Source organism: Cotesia glomerata, unplaced genomic scaffold (assembly GCF_020080835.1).
Source record: "Cotesia glomerata isolate CgM1 unplaced genomic scaffold, MPM_Cglom_v2.3 scaffold_50, whole genome shotgun sequence".
Taxonomy (NCBI): Eukaryota; Metazoa; Arthropoda; class Insecta; order Hymenoptera; family Braconidae; genus Cotesia; species Cotesia glomerata.
The window spans coordinates 15427-33273 of NW_025404127.1; the positions used below are offsets into that span (position 1 = coordinate 15427).

General features: G+C 26.4%; 1 protein-coding gene across 11 annotated transcripts; it reads left to right on the forward strand.

Moving 5' to 3' along the window:
- Window positions 1-151: 151 nt before the first annotated feature.
- On the forward strand, window positions 152-17519 carry LOC123274651 (steroid hormone receptor ERR2). 11 transcript variants are annotated; one of them, XM_044742374.1, is made up of 9 exons: window positions 152-301; window positions 13565-13714; window positions 13824-13955; window positions 14387-14516; window positions 14740-14961; window positions 15192-15224; window positions 15501-15644; window positions 15719-15921; window positions 15997-17133. In XM_044742374.1, the coding sequence occupies exons 2-9, from the start codon at window positions 13571-13573 to the stop codon at window positions 16333-16335; spliced, it is 1347 nt and encodes a 448-aa protein (XP_044598309.1). In that variant the 5' UTR covers window positions 152-301; window positions 13565-13570; the 3' UTR covers window positions 16336-17133. The 11 variants fall into 11 exon arrangements, with proteins under 11 accessions (XP_044598309.1, XP_044598307.1, XP_044598308.1 ...); XM_044742372.1 differs by lacking the exon at window positions 152-301 and adding an exon at window positions 4035-4428; XM_044742373.1 differs by lacking the exon at window positions 152-301 and adding an exon at window positions 4035-4428 and having other exon boundaries at window positions 13824-13949.
- The last annotated feature ends 328 nt before the right edge of the window (window positions 17520-17847 follow it).

Here is a 17847-nt window from a genome sequence, read left to right on the forward strand (position 1 = left end):
AAACATTTTTTTCTGAATTATGGAATGCGATATCAGTTGTGACGTTCAGGGGTCAGCACAACCTTATTGACTAAAAAAAAAAAAGTATTTTATTTTTAAATATAGTTCCAATAATTGCCACATTTATGTAGATGTCGCCACTTAGATGTTATCTACTAGTTCCACAGTATTCCGCTTTGAGTGGATCTTAGTAGAATTAACAATTATACGGATTATTATTATTCACTGAGTTTTTATGTAAATAAATATACTTATGTGTCAGTTATAATAATAAATATATTAAAAATTGCGGATAACTTAGGTAAATATAAATACATAATATTACTGTTATTTATTATTTCGTAGTTGAATTACAAATCTAGGTGCCCTGAATTTGTAATAATGTAACTAGTAGTACAGGTATTATTTCAATCGCCATCTTTGTTACCAATTTCGTATACATATATATCTATATAGATATACATATTTATACACAAATATATACACACATATACTTATTACTGTACATAATCAATTCTTGTGAATTGAAAATAATTTTTATAATTTTATTAGTTGCTTAATTTTATTTATTTATTTATGTAATTAAAAATTAAATTAAATGATATAAAATTTATGGTTTATTTTAGCTACATTCTAAAGTGTACTATCACAGTAATAATTGACCTTGATTTTGTGACAAGAATAATTTAAGTATTACGAAACCCTTTTCTGCTGTCAATACAAAATTTGAATCGATTTTACTATTGTATTTATCGTGATTTCAAATCATAAATAACAAAAATTTATGATTGACAATATACTGACGAGGTTCGAATTTTATTAACTCTCATGAGATGAATATGAGATATCCATTTTTAATTATCTATGTTCAATTAACTTCTAATTTAGAAGATGTATTGATAATTTTTTTCTTACAGATAACAAATGTGACTAGAATTAGAAAACTTTTTCAAAATATTAATTTTAAGCCCTAAGTGATAAACCCTTCCACCTGAAACAACAATCGCTTTTTACAGCCAGTCGAAAAATGTGTTACATCTTTAGTATGTCGGTTTATATATTGAGTAAATACATGAGTTGATTTTAAAACTATACAATCATAATTTCAATTAATCAAAAATAAAATTAATTATTATTCGAGTATCTATGATGTTGATGATTATAAATTATAATCATCTTGCCATAAACTTGATAATAAAATAAAGTGTCTAGGTGTACATCTATATTACAAACTTATTATTTATTTAATTTGTTAAGGAATCATAAATAGTTGGGTATTAATAATAAAAACGAAAGAAAATTAATATCAAATTAACTAGCTTATAATTGTGTCGTCCGAATAATTTTGCAATTATTAAAGCTGACATGTTAATTTAGCAAGCTATTTTTTTCTATAATAAAAAATCGTCAATAAATTATCTTCAATGAAAGATTTCAATCAAAACAAAAATTCTACTGATTTTTATTATCAATTTCTTTTCGACAATAATTTTACATGAAATTGGTACTTATTTTTTTGTACATTCAACTCATAAATAATTTTTAAGATATTTGTTTTTGTTTACCTTTTTAAAACTCCTTAAACTCATAAATAATCAAATACATATATGAAATATGTAGATGTGTACTTATATGATTTATTCATTAGACACAATAAATTGAGAGTAAAAAAATTAAATTAAGAGTATTGATATCGATTTAATACTTAGTAGGTTTATAATATAACCCTTATTCGCTTTTTCATCGTTAACATACTCAATCCATGTGCTCAGTTTTAGCTTTTTACGTAAAAAAATTCACGTCAAGAGAAGTTGAGATTATTAACTCTCCATTGCAATTTAAGATTAACTTAAAGCTGAACTTTACTCATTAATATGTGCAATCTGTTCAATGTTTATAACAAAAGTTATGAAAAGTACAGTAAACATGTAAATAAATTGAACAACTAAAAATAATTGTTGATAAAAAATAAAATAGTAAATATTCAACTGGGTTTTGAATTTAGTATCTACGTTGGTGGGCTGTTTTGGACGATCGACAGAGCAAAAACGACTATAAAACCAAGTTCAAGGCCACCGACGTTACCGACCCCTTACGTCTTTCCATACCGCAATATTCACTCTCTATTGCCTATTTCTTCTTCAATCTCCTTTTTCTTTTTGTTTATCTTGTTTTGACATTACATTTATTAGCCGCATCGTGTTTAAAGTACCCACCCTCGCACAAATGCAGAATTTCGTACGACATTCACGCAATAAATGCGTAAGGCTCGATGCGTTCAATATAACGTTATATTGACACGATATACATCTTTGTTATCTTAAACTCTTTTCCAGCTCCCATCCAAAGCATAAAAGCTTTTTTATAACTAAAGCTCTCGAGACACTTTTTACGGCTCTGCTTCATCGATCTATGGAGCTTAAATATATTTTATTATGTTATTATGTCCTTCCGTCCTTTTCCAATAATGTTATATCCATAAAAATTTTATTTAGGAAAATGTTAATAAACATTTCGACATAAATCTATTACATGACTCATTTCACCAAGAAAATTTTTTAGCAGCATGCTCCTGGCAGATTTTTTTGGAACATTTAAAATTGTAAAAATATTTTCTCCATAAATATTAAAATTTTCTGAAGAATTGAGCTCTTAAAGAATTGATAAATTATTAGCTTTCTGATGAAAATGAAATTTCATTATAAAAAAAGGTCGTTCGCCAGCCGAAATTAAAATAAATTTTTTAGTCTTGCCTAAAATTGAAAAATTTTATTCAATTCACGAGCGATTTTCATTCCTCGAAAATTGTGATAGCATGATATCTAAAAAGTTTAATTCACAAAAATTTCTAAATAATTGTTTTTTTAATATAGTTTTTGAATTTTTTAGCTAGAAGAGCTCAAAAATAAACCAATTAAAAGATTTCCAAGTTTAAAAAAACGCGAAATTTCAGAGATGGCCTGCAGGTCAACCACTTTTTACACTTTTTATCAAAAACTCATTTCAACTTTCTATTCTTATCCGAATATGGATAAATAAAAAATGTCAGTCTACTATTGTTATTTTAAAGTTAATTTCATAGCTTCTATCGATGTATTCAGACCCGTAGATTTTAGATATTTTACTCTTACATGTATATATTTATAAAATTTTGTTTTAACAATATCAAAATGATATTCTGATGAAACAACATTCATAAACAATTTGTGATTATTTTAAATAAGATATGATTCATAAAGTGTTCACGTAAATTTCTACTTCATCCAAAGTAACTTCAATTTGTGTATATTTAATGAAATACCTTTTATAGATGATACCTAAGTTATTTTCCTAAAACTTTTATATTTTTGAAAATAAAGTTTTTTCATCATTCTGTCCTAAATAAAAAATAAGTTACAATAGACATAGGTCGTTGTAACAATTAATAGTACTTTCTTTATATTTCGCACTTATTCGTTTTTTTTTAATTTCGTTTCAAATATATTAAAGTTTTAGAGGTACATAGGCATCATCTTCTACATACATAAAAAAAAAATGATAATTGTTTATGGTAATTGCTCTGTGTCTGACAGTTGAGAGAATTCAAGATTCTTAAAAGTTTAAAGGTCAGGTTTTTAAATTAATTTTTACGTTTTAAGATATTTTTTAATTAAAATCAAAATTTAAAAATAATTTAAATTATAATTAAAAAATTTTTAAAAATAAATTTTTCAAAACGAAGTAATTTATAAAAATCAAAACAAATCTCATAATTGAAAATAATTTTTGCTGAAAAGAATAAAAAAATATTATGAAATATAGTACGTATCGATAAATATCGAATACTTACTAGTACGTAAGAAAAAGGCTGACTAGTATTATGTATCTCAGTAAATCGCAAATTCGTTATTCCCACCCTCGCTTCGTGTATTTTTTATCTTCTTTTATTCGGTTGATTTTATTCTCACGCAGTCTGCTCTACTATACAGCTTATATGTCTCTTATATATTAACGTTACCGTTGTGTCACATATAACAGAGGGAATATAATATCGGGGCGATCGTACAGTCGCGCGCGGTCCGCCGAGCCGTAAACATCAAATAAGTCGCGATAAAAAATACGCGTGCGTGATAATACGATCACGCTTTTTGAGCTTTAACTAATTCGTCCTTTATTTAATCCGATCCTTTTTATTATTCCTTACCATTTATTACTACCTCGATACAAAAATAAAAACAATTACTGTTAATGTAATAATATATAATCTAAATAAACACTTGAAGCTTTAAACCAAAAGAACATTTATTAATAAAATAAACAGTAAAGGGTAAATCAAATAAACTTGTGAAACATTTATTACTTTTAATTAAAATAACTAAATTATAAAAACACGGATTCAATACAGGGATGTATGATAATACGGCCATGGACGCCTGGATTTATGATGTGGTATGTCTCGTGATAATACAATATTTATAATAATCTGAAAAATTTTTAAATTCCATTTTTTTATTCTTTTAATTTATGACCGATAAAATTTTCTTTTCATTTGTCTCAAATATTAATTAATTTGATTTTAAATGTTAAGCTGATAATAAACTTCAAAAAAGAATAAAATTTACTTGATTCAAGAGAAAAAAATGTTTTTAAATAATTTTATCCTGAATCAAACAAAATTATTCTTGATTAATTAAAAGTAAAATTTATCTACCTAACTCAAGAACAATTTCTTCATTTAAGAAATCTGCTGTTCCTTTTAGTATTTCTTCTTTTCAGTGAAGTTATTTTTTCTCAGTGTACATGTTCGCGATATAATTATTTTGTAAAGAATTTTGCAGAAAATGTTCGTAAAAAATCTAATATAATTTGGGTTATTATAAAAATCAATAAATAAAAAATCAAACAACATAAGTATCAAGTAACTTAACAAAAAATATTTTATTTACATGAAACGAATATAAGAACATGATTATCAAGTCGAAAAATTTAAATCAAATAGCACAAACACTTAGTTCATGATTTAATGTATTTAATTTAACCCTTCGTACTCTATGAAAAATTTACCGGTTTTATGATATAACACTATAATTATTTGTTTTAAAAATTTTCTGTAAACATACGAAAGAAATTAGTTAAGATGATTAATTAATAGTTCTAATTCAATTCAGTTGGTTAGAAATAATTAAGTCATTAATGACTGGTTCGAGCAAAACACACAAAATAATATAACACACACGGGAACGCCTTATTCTCTGAATTCCGCTGTACAGTTTAGTTTTCAAGGCGCAGGATAAAAAAAAAGCTTGCTTATTTTTTGAAGATTGCGATGAGCTCACTCCACTGAAGTAGAAAAAAAAAATTTTTTTTTCTGGTTTCTTTTTTTACGTTTCGCTGCATTCATCAGTTGCGGTTATTTTTTGACTTTGACTACACACTTAATTATAAATAACATTCAATATATACATACATATTTTGTCTAACAGCCTTCAGAAGAATATACATACTGGTATACTTAATTAATAAATTACTAAATTTTTTTATTATTATTAAAAACGTGATTAAACTTGATAAAAAAGTTTCTAGCAAAGCGCTATAGAAACTCTATTGTTTTTTTTTTTTTTTTTTTTTTTTTTTTTGAGTAAAACTTATCCAAGATTTTCCCAATGTTTGTAAATTGTTGTAAATATTTACCTTTAGCACACTAGTCAAATTATGTGTCCCATTATTTAATGAAACATCTACAAATAATTATTTCATAAACTTTAGTATTACACACAATATATTTATGTAATATATATTGAGATAAAAAATGTTAATTAGTTTAAGTTGTTAATTCAAGATCATTTTCTTTATATCCTAAGATTATACTAAAACATTGAACAGTATGAACAACTGTTATCTAACTGTCTTATAGAACAGAACTTTAACTAAATTATAAAATATAAATATCAATTAACAACCTGAAAAATTACTTTATTAATCGAAAAAATAAAAATATTTACATTTACAATAAAACTTTTATTAATTTTCAAACTATTTTATTTGAAAATAATTTTTACTTATAAATAAAAAATTAAATTATGAATGAATAATTATTGTATTCAACCAAAATAAGCTAACAATCCTTTGAATTAACATATAAAACTAAAATAACAAATAAAAAAGTAAAGCGTAAAAAAACTTCATATTCATCTCATATGTCTGAATCGATAATCAATGCTCCAGTCTCGTCTACAAGGCTCGCATAAATAATTCCTCCGCTATCTCGAAGAAATAAAATAGAAAAGTCTATGCTAGAATAAACTTGGCCATTTTGTTTATTTATTTACTTATTTTAATTTATTTATATTTTTGTTTTTCCATAGAGAAATAAAGCTATGTGACGAATGATATTAATAAAATTAAACGTCAATATGGATATCGAATTAAAATTTTACATTTTATACGAATAAAATTTTAATTTGAAATTTTGTATGAGTTTTCTGGGATGATTTTTTAAAATTTGTATACGTATGTGCAGGGGGGATACTGAGTGCAATATGAGACTTACACAGTACTAGACAGTCGTATCATCATCTAAAATATAAAATTCATGATTGAACGGGTTAATTTAGTATCAAAACTTATCGATAAAAATGGATCCTGATTTCTTATTAGTTAGGATAAGAGCAATTTAAATTTCTAGTATATCAATTAAATATAATTAATATTTTAATCACATCTAAACAGATTTAACTCGTATTAGATTAGTAGACCCGCAAAAAATTTTTTTTTAGTTTTGACTCCCATATTTTTTCAAAAAATATAATAAACTAAAATTAACAAACATTTGATTATTTTTAGAATTTTTTAAACAAATAATAAATTATTATAAAAAATTTTTCACATGCAGGAATTTAAAAAGTGATAATAATACTTTATTTAGCTAAGAGCTATTTACAACTTCTTTTTATAAAAACTATTAATAGAAATGTAAAAAAAATTTTTTTTAGTATTTATTCATTCGTTAAATAAAACCAAAAGTGATTAGATGTCCGCTGATTCCAGTATAATAAAAAGTATTACATCGAAGTTATATATTTTATAACTTTGATTCCTCGAATAAAAGGCTCGTCGTAGTCAGTCATAGATATTCTGCATATCGTAACTGTGCAAAAGTTTTTAATACATTTTTTAGGTATTTTGGTACATATTTATATAAATAGGAAGATTTAAAATGTATACTATAATATAATGTAGTATAAACAATTTTATATTCAAGTGTATGTAATGGTTACTGGGCGAGGTAGGCGTCGCCATGCGGGGGGAGTCAAGTTTAAGGCCACGAGACGTCGGTGACGTCACTCTCCACAGCCGGGCCAGCCCTAACCTTGGACACTATGTAACCAGGCAAATTCTCCAATCCAATGTTTTCGAGTGGAGTGCCATCGTATCGTCTGACTTATACTTGTCTCAACACATAACAATATAATTTTATTAAATCTTTGCAGCCTTTCTTGTTTTTCTCATTCTTCTTTATTTTTGTTTATTTTATCTACACTTGTAGATTTTTTTTAAAATCTCGCATTGAAAATCTGGTTTTCAGGATGCAATTAACATGCTTACGTGAGTTATTACTCTATTGAATTGCATTTAACTCTGCTCGGTGTTTTCATCAGATGACTACTTGATGCATAATATTCATGACTCAAAGCAAATTTGAATCTGATACTTATTTTAAATAAAATATAAATATCATGTAAAAAAGATATATATCGCGTGACTAATGCAAAAAGGGCGCATGGCAAAGTATGCGCCCTTTTAGCTTTGCAAAGCTAAAAGGGCGCATAATTTTTTTTTTTTATCACCAATCGACTAGTTGACATATTCTTCGTCGAAAAATCAAGCATTGATTTCCTAAAGCTAAAAGGGCGTATGTCTCTAATTATGCGCCCTTTTAGCTTTAGGAATTTGAAAATTTTATGACCTAAAGCTAAAAGGGCTTATAAATTTTTTTTCTAAATAATTCATTAAAATGTTCATTTTTAGCCTAAAATTAAAAAAAAAAAAAACGATAGATTCACACGAAAGAGGCGTATTCTAACTCAACATACACTCTTTTAAAATTACAATTAAAAATATTTAAAAAAAATTGCAAAATATGCGTGATTGTATTAATTTATTTTTTATTTGAAAATTATTTCAATCCAATTAGTTTTCAATTAATTTAATTATCCATTGCTTGTATAAAAATAATTAAAAATTATTATTTTTTCAATATTGTTAAAGTACTTAAAAACAGCCGATCCCCTCTTTTTCTTGCGTCGCACTCACTTCAAGAAACGGTACTATCCTCGGTGCATTCATGAGTATAAAGCTATTGAAGTTTTTCTTTTAAAAAAATGAGAATTTTGAAAAAAACACCCTGCTAAGCGAAATAGATAATTAAAAAATCTATTACGTAGCAGAGCGTTTTTTTCAAAATTCTTCTTTGTCTAGAAGAGAAATATAAAGCTGCAATTGTACGCGAAAAGAACAAGATGACACTGGATATCATCCCGGATTATACTGAGTAAAAAAAATTTCAGATAGTAGTTAGTATAATCCAGATTACAATAAGTATAATCCAGATATCACACAGTATAATCTGGATTTTTCTAGCTACTATCTGAAATTTTTTTTCACCACAGATATCACTGAGTATAATCTGGGATGATACCCAGTGTCATCTTGTTCTTTCCGTGTAAGGACCGGCTATTAGGAAATTTTTTTTTTTTTCATTAAACTTTTTTATTTTATGTCTTGTAAAGCTATTTATCAAAATTTTTTATAAAAACTTAAATTTTTTTTATGTGCCCTTTTAGCTTTAGGAACTACTTTTCTAAAAGCTAAAAGGGCGCATGTTTTGAGTTACACCCTTTTAGCTTTAGGATACTCGAATTTTTTTTTTACAGATCTTTGTGTTTCGAGTGATTTCAAGAAGAATGACAAAAAAAAAATTTTTTTATGCGCCCTTTTAGCATGGATCCCTACTAACCTGTAGCTATGCGCCCATTTTGCATTAGTCACGTGATATAACGACATTACATTGAAATTAAAATTTTCATAAAAAAAAAAACACATTAATTTTATACTTACACTTAAGTATTGTGTTGCCGAATTTTTTAAGCTGACCTCGGGCAACAGACTTGTCAGCAGACTTTAATTGCGTAATATAATATGGTATATTGGTTTTAAAATTAACAAAAAAAATTTTTTTACAGTTTATTGCTGCAACCTAATTTTGCGATAGAGCACTTGTAGTTGATAGGCGACCCCCAGTTGTGTCTTTATACTTGTACATGAACGGAGTAACAATCTAGTAATTGAGCTAATACACGAACATTACTAATATAACTTACTGAGCTGCAATATTATAGTTTATAGTTGCATGTGGCTTACTCTTCGTTTATATACACAATAATATAATATAATATAATCTAAGAAAAATTTTTATCTCTATTACAAATATGTGTTTTATATACAACTAATTATATGGCTAATTTTAACGGGGCATTAAAATTTATTTTTAAATAATAAATCTTAGTAATTATTTATTTATTTTTATTTTGCAATTTAGTAAACTGAGTATCATAAATTTTATTCATTACAAAATTAAGAGAGTAAAATTAAATTTATAGTTTGCAGTTGGTTTTATATGTCTAGTAGAGTAGGCATTTCTTTAGTCAGACTTGAGATATTTTTAGTTTATTGTTATTATTATTGTTGTTGTTGTTTTTATTATAAATAATTAATTGTGACATAATAAAAATTCATAATATTGTTTTTATTTATCCGATTTTTTATTTAACTTTATTTGTTTATTTTTCATTTTTAATATCTGTCGGAATACATAACTTAACGTTTGTATTTATTAAATTTGACGTACACAGTAAAAAATTTTTCGTCAAATTTAACACAAAAATTTGTGTTGATGACTTTTTTTACACAATTTGTGTTGAATCAACATATTAAAATGTTAAATTCTACACACTAAAATGTTAAATTCTACAAAAACATTTTTACACTTTACACAATGACGAAAAATTTTTTACTGTGTAACGGAATAATTTTCGCTGAGCAAAAAGTAAATAAAAATATATTACTATTAAAAAAAAAAATTAATCGGTTTCAAACAGTAAGAGAATGTGACGCACATTCACATGTATGTGTATATCTTTTTATCGATCGAGATACGCGGTGTTTTTCGGGAATATAAAAAACGTCGGAGGAGGGTTGTAGTGGTCAGGGTCATCGGATGAAATAATATTAAGCTTTGAAACGAATTTTTTTTAGAGTAAATATAAATAAAAAACACTTAACATTTAAATTGTAGGGGAGTTTTTTAACTAGTGAATATTATTTTGACAACAGCTTAAAATATTTTTTTTACACATTTATTTTTCTTTATTGATCAAGTGCTAAAATTTGTTCTATTTGATGAAATATGTACTTGGTAACGGATAACGTATAAGTTAAATTGCGATAAGCCGCTGAGCGAGGTCAGACACCCTCATAGATAAGAAAATCCTTAAAAAATTAATTTAATTAAAAAAATTTGTTTATTCATTGTTTATCGATGTTTTGGTAAACTATATTGAATTATCTTGGGGATTGGAAATAATTATTAATTAAGCTTACTTCAATTTAGTCGATTTTTGCGTCTTAAGTTTACACACCGGTAAAATGACAAAAATTATTTTAATTCATTAAATTTTTTTCATCCGCTATTTAGTAAGCCGCAAATTTTGATACAACGATCACCGGAAGCAAAAGATTCATGAACACATACTACAAACTCGTCCTTAAAGCCTCAGGCCGCCATCAGTTTCATCAATAAATTTTGTTTCCTTCATCAACTTTGATTGCCGCATAGCAAAAAATGTCCGTCAAATTAATATTTACAGTCTACCATAAAATTATTATTTACAAAAAGTTAAGTTAAATAATTTCTATTTTTAATCATTATGTTATTTGACATTTTAATTTATTTGAAGATAATAACGACGATTTGATTACTATAATAAAAATTGAATAATACTAGCGATGGACATGAAATATTGATAGCAAAATAAAAACATTTATTTACTATTATTATGATTCAAATGTTTGATTTATTTTATAATTGTTATTAGAATAATGAAAAGCAATTATCAGTAAAATTTTTTATTTCGAACGGTCCTACAAGGATTACTAAAAAATTCTAAAAAAAAAAAAAAAATTAAAAAAGATTTGCAGTGGTAGAATTCAAGGATGATGCCGTTGCGGCCTAACGTTTACGTCGGACATTTCCGTCGACGATCGGAGTCTAAAATTGCAATGGCGCGTCAGGCCTGGCCTTCGCGATTCTACAGCTCGTTCTCTCAGAAAAGCCAAGTTCAAGGCCGACAAGACCAAGTCTCTGTACGTCACTTGTGTATAGAAAATCTTTCTTCCTTCTTTTATCATCTTATTATGTTATTTTGTAATCAATTTTATTATTTTTTTTATTTTTCACAACATAGGCGCCTTTTGTCTTTCCCGCTCTACTGTTTTAATTCTAGACTTAATATTAACCACTCTCTTCACAGTAAAGATCTTACTTAATAGAAAAGACGTGAATTATTTTTGCAGATAACAAAAGGCTTTTGCAAAAAATCATAACATATAATATCGGGTAAGGATCGAATGACCGAATAAACTACCCGGGAGACTGCCGAATCTTACGCAACCCTGCCCGTTATTTGCGATTCTTTCGAGAAAACTTTTAAAAATAGTCATTTAAAAAAAACATTTAAAATTAAAAGTTTGTAAAATTTGTTATAAGTATTTGAAATTCTTCCATTTATTTTAAAATACCATAGTTGAGTAGGAGAGTTTATATAATCTTTTTTTTTAACCATGAAATTCTTCTTTAACTATAGTTAGATCAGAAAAATAATTTGATAAACGGTCGACCCTGCAGGCCATCCTGATACTTCTCACTATATTCGAGTTCACAAATAAAAGTTTTATACATTTTCAAGCTTTTTGACAAAAAGATAACTTGCTACTCAAAAAAAATCTCTTTCTAACAAAATTTATGCTAAAATGCAGTTTTTTCATCCGAATAAAAAATTTTAAGTTATGTTGAAGAAAAACAATCTTTTTTTTATATCTCTTGAATAAATCTAGCGACTTGCGGCAATCGGCGTTGCTTTTTAAAGTTAAAAGCTGATTAGATTGTGAAAATTATCAGTACAGCAGTTCGCAAAGTATTCAAAAAAATAAAATATTTTTTTGGAAATTTTAGTTTAAAAATTTTTTGAAATCTATGGTGTCAAAATGGTCCAAATTCATACGAAATATAACGGCAATATAACTCTTTCAATTGATGCAAATCGCTTTCCGATAGGTCAAGATTTGGTAGGCTTACACTCACATGACTTTTTTACATATGAATAATCACTCCCATTTTCAAACTGATTATACTGATATTTTATTTTGGTTTTTAAAAATTTATAACTCATAAATTTTTAAAGATTAAGGACTAAAAATTTACACTCAAGTTTCTCTTACTATATATTACAACTTTTCAAATAAGTAGCTAAATGAAGAATATTATTCTTAAAATTCGTCGATTTCGTATGAAATGATCTATTTATTTATGTTTAGATAAATTATTCTTTGCATAGATAACACGGATAATATTTCGATTGTGTAAATAAATAAAAAATATCTATTGAATTTTTAACAATTAATGTTTTTATGATTATATTATAATATAAAAATTTGTTAGCAGTGTTTCAACTTAACACAGAAAATTACGTCAATAAAACTAGAAATATAATTAATATTATTTAATAGCTTAATTTTTTCGAGGTTACAGACATGCAATTTAACATGTTGACCTTCGATCATGAAATTAAATAATTCAGCCTTAAAATCTGTAGGAGTTCAAGGATAACTGGAGTTATTTTTTCTCCCTTTTCGTCATTTATTTCTAAAACTGTGATTCAATATAATATAAATGCACATGTTTATATGTATTTCGATCTTTCTATAACTACATAATTGATGTCTTGAAATAATTATTCTATAATTACTTCAAGTTTTGTTTTTTATCTCCATTTTTCTATTCTCCTAAAAAGCTTTACTTGATAGTTAAGGGGACTAGTTGTTGTGAAACGGCAAAAAAAATAGAGACAGAGAAAAAAAAATAATCAGAACAAGCAAAAAAAATTCTTGGTAGTCAGTTCTAAAAATGCTTTACTTGCCTCGAACTTAAAAATAGTAACCGTAAAAAAGTGCAATCTTTTCTCAAGATTTTAACTTTAAACTTAGACGCGAAAAAAATGTTCGTCCTTATCGTGTTTTATGCGTTTTGATTTTTATTTATACGTATTTATTGTTTCTTTTCATTGAATAAAAAATAATATGCAACAACGAATACATATCACTCTTGATAAGATAAAAATAAATAATACAAATAATAATTTTTTATTTTCGATAAGATAATTTAATGTATATTAAAATTAATATATTATACATATGTATAAAGATATTTTTTATCATCATGACAATATTTCTTTTATAATTATTTGTATAGGTCTGCATGATGTCCGGCAATACTACTGATACTATGATTCCAACCAATAGAACAGTACCGAATATAAAGCAGGAAATTGAGAATCCAACAACGCCAACACAAAATTATCACCAAGTCTGTTCACCTAGTACAACAATTCAACATCAAGAGGTAAAGACTTTTATCATTAACCTTGAAAATTTAATTCATGAATTAATTATTTAAGCGGTACTAATAAATTAATCATGATATTATCATTATTAATAAAATTATATTTTAGGTCCTTCGTGATATGGATATCACAGAATACGGTGGTGGTGGCAGTGGTGATGGAAGTGGTACGAGTCCTGGTAGTCCTGAAATGCAACATTGTTCATCAACAACACAACCAATTGGTACTCCTGAGGTTAATGTAATATTTTGTTGACTTATTTATCATAGTAATTATTATACGTGTATATTGATATTCGTCACGTTTACTTTAAAAAATTTATTTATTTCAATATATTAAATATTTTATAGTATGTAAAAATAGACACCGAAGAAAATTCAATGCTTCAGTTAAAAAATATTTTTAGGACTTGAGAATTCGATTATCCAATAATTGTCACTATAAATATTATTGTCTCTCGATTTTAAAAATTTTTTTAATAAGTCTTGATTAATTGGAACTCTATATCATGTATTTATTAAAAAATAATTTATAATAATTTTAGAGTTAAGAAAATTTTTTTCAAACTTTTCCCTTTTATCAGTTCGAACATATAATTATTTTTTTGAAGCGAAATATTGATGTGGATAATAACGATATACATGTATTTTTTTTTTTTTTTTTTTTTTTAGAATGGAGTCAAAGAAGAAGATATGGTACCAAGACGACTGTGTCTAGTTTGCGGAGACGTAGCGAGTGGTTTTCATTATGGTGTAGCTTCATGTGAAGCGTGCAAAGCATTTTTCAAACGAACGATACAAGGTAAATTAATATCCTGTTGGGATTTATAATGCTTTATGAATGTTATTTATTTCTATCAGATAGCACCATCCGGAACAGAGAAAACTAAATTTGAGAAATTTTCAATAATATTTACTTTTCTTAGCAGTTTGTAGTTATTTGAATATTATATGGGTTTATTTTAGTGTAATTAATATATAATGGTGCTGTCTGGAAAAGGAGCGCGAATATAATGATAAAATAGCAAGCAATTTTACAGGAAATATTGAGTATACTTGTCCGGCAAATGGTGAATGCGAGATCAATAAGAGAAGAAGAAAAGCGTGTCAAGCATGTAGGTTCCAAAAGTGCTTAAGACAAGGAATGCTCAAAGAGGGTGTACGGTTGGATCGTGTACGTGGTGGTAGACAAAAATACCGACGAGCTACAGATCCTTATTTACCTGTTAAAACAGTTACACTTGAAGGTAAATAATTATTTATTTCTTGAATTACTCAATAAATATTTTTTGTTTGTCTTATTTAATTTATTAAAAACATTTATGTTTGCTTTAATTTTGTGTTCAATGATTAAAATTAATAATTCATTTTTTTTTTAATTTTTATTAACACCTGCATTTATGCTTATTGATCCAAAAAAAAAAATAATGGGTGACATGAATAAATAAATTCATTTTTTTTAATTTATTGTTTTAAGCCAACGTAGGATTATCAGGATCTGGAGATACAAGTGAGTTCAGCCTCTTCTACACACATGATTGCATGCTATCATCCGTCATTATTATTTGTTCTGCATCTTCATTATTATCATTCTTATTATTTTTATTATTATCAATAATGTTGTTTATTTGTAATTTTAACTTTGCATAATTATTTTCAATACTAATCTTCATTATTAATAAACTCACACTCACAAATCAATTTTTTCTTTTCATTTTATCAATTCTTATTAATTAACATAAATTACTTTATAACTATTGTTATTAATTGGTTTCATTAATTATAGATAACAAAATGATTGAAGCGCTCGTGGCATGTGAACCGGACACTTTACAGGTGTTTAATGCAACTACGCCTACACTTGACACTGACCAACGAGTACTTGGTCAATTGTCCGATCTTTATGATCGTGAACTTGTTGGTATTATTGGTAAGTTTTTTTTATTTTGTATTATCAGTTGTTGTTATCGATATAAATTTAATAATTTTTATTTTAAAACATAGGATGGGCAAAACAAATTCCCGGTTTTAGTAGCCTTGCATTAAATGATCAAATGCGTCTTCTGCAAAGTACGTGGGCAGAAATATTGACATTTAGTTTAGCGTGGAGGAGTATGCCGAATACAGGACGTTTGAGGTTCGCACAGGATTTCACATTAGATGAAAGGCTTGCTCGTGAGTCTCATTGCACTGATCTTTATAATCATGTAAGTATGTTATTTTCTGGAAAAAAAAAAAATGAATAATAAAAGTAATAATAATAATAATAAATGAAATTTTAGTGCATCCAGGTTGTTGAAAGAATTCAAAAATTAAGCCTGTCGAGAGAAGAATTTTTTATTTTAAAAGCATTGATACTGACCAATAGTGATGTAAGACTAGATGAGCCTCAAGCATTGTATCGTTTTCGTGATGCTATTTTAACAGCATTATCTGACTTGGTATCAACAGTACGGCAGGGTCAAGCTGTACGTGCTACACAAAATATGTTTTTAATATTACCAAGTTTACGGCAAGCTGACAATATTGTAAGAAGATTTTGGTCAAGTGTTTATAGAACCGGTAAAGTAACGATGAATAAGCTCTTTGTTGAAATGTTAGAAGCTTCTGCTTATCGATGAGACAACGTGAGCTCGATCGACCTTGAAATTGAGATGCGAAGGCCGATCGACGTGGAAACAGCACCAACAGTTCAGCTGTTGTGATTTATTCTATTTGTACAGATAAATGAATTGTGATGGAGTTACATTATGAAGAATTACGTCAGGGATATATATTAACTAATAACGTATAATATACGTTTTGAACAATGTTCAAATATTGATTGCAAACGTTTATATACAGTCATTACGACAAGTTAGTGAGAGAAATGTATGCTGTTAGATTCTAGTGCTTCGACCTTTATTATTAATGTTAATATTATTACTACTACTACTGACTAGATATAATTAATAATGTGCACATATATAATCATTAGAAAATTCATGTTAATAATCAAAACTACAACTGGCACATTTAGTTCATTATTCCAATAATTACTAATTAATTCTTACGCAATTGCAAATGTAGGAATGGTAGTTGTGCAATAAAAAATATTAGCAGTGGTCAAGACATGTTTAAAAAAAGTGAATACATTTTTAATGTTTTTTTGTCAGGTACCCCATTTACAGGTACAGAAAAATAAAATGTAACCATTATTAATTAGTTATTAATGGTGATAATGATAAAATTGTCGCCAAATAATTTTTTAATCGTGAATTTTAAATAATTGTGTAAAGTCAATGGCATGTCGAAGCACTGAATATAAATAGTTATTTGTAGAAATGTACAAAAATGGTTTAAAGTGATACAAAAGATGATGTCGGTATGAATTGATGAATAATTAAAACAAAATATTAAAGAATGGCAGGAACGTTCTGAAAAAAAAATTAAAATGGTTACCGATAGAATTATAATTTTTTTTTCTGTAAATTTAATTGATAATTTAAGAGTCAACATATAATTCTTCGGTATGATCAAGTTTATATAAGTAGTTTGATAGCATGATATTAATAATTGATAAAATAGTGGTATTGTCGTTAATAAAGATAATAAAATATTAGTAATTATGATTACAAATAAAGGGATAAGAAAATATAAATAGTAATAAAATAAATGATAACGGTTGTTATGTGATCGCTCAGAATCGCACACATTTGCCATGAAAGGCATAAAAGAGTTCATTCAGGGATCTTTAATATAATGTCTAGTTATTATTGTTATGAAGAAATAATAAAAATAAACACAAATGAAAATTTGAATGAAAGATTCGTATTACATATATATATTTTTTAATACGATAATAATTTTTTTTTTAAATTAATAATCAAACTTTTGGCTGTAAGAGTGCAATATAAATTTATTGACATTCATTAAAATTATTATTTAAACCTGATAATATATTTTTTATTATCCATTTTAATTTGTGACACGATTAATTATTTGCATGATTTAATGCAAACTTATATTTATATTCATATAGTTTTCTTTATTAATGAATTATATATGACTAGGTTATTTGAATGGTCAATATTGAGTAATTAACCACATGGTAGACTTGTGTGTTTGATATGTCCAGAGTTAAGAGCAAGAAA

Bases quoted from the DNA above. Each gene is read 5' to 3' on its own strand.
- LOC123274651 (XM_044742364.1), top strand. From the start codon at position 11,251: ATGATGCCGTTGCGGCCTAACGTTTACGTCGGACATTTCCGTCGACGA. The intron at 11,401-13,564 runs GTACGTCACTTG...TTATTTGTATAG, and splicing joins GCCGACAAGACCAAGTCTCT to GTCTGCATGATGTCCGGCAA. The intron at 15,225-15,500 runs GTGAGTTCAGCC...CATTAATTATAG, and splicing joins ATCAGGATCTGGAGATACAA to ATAACAAAATGATTGAAGCG.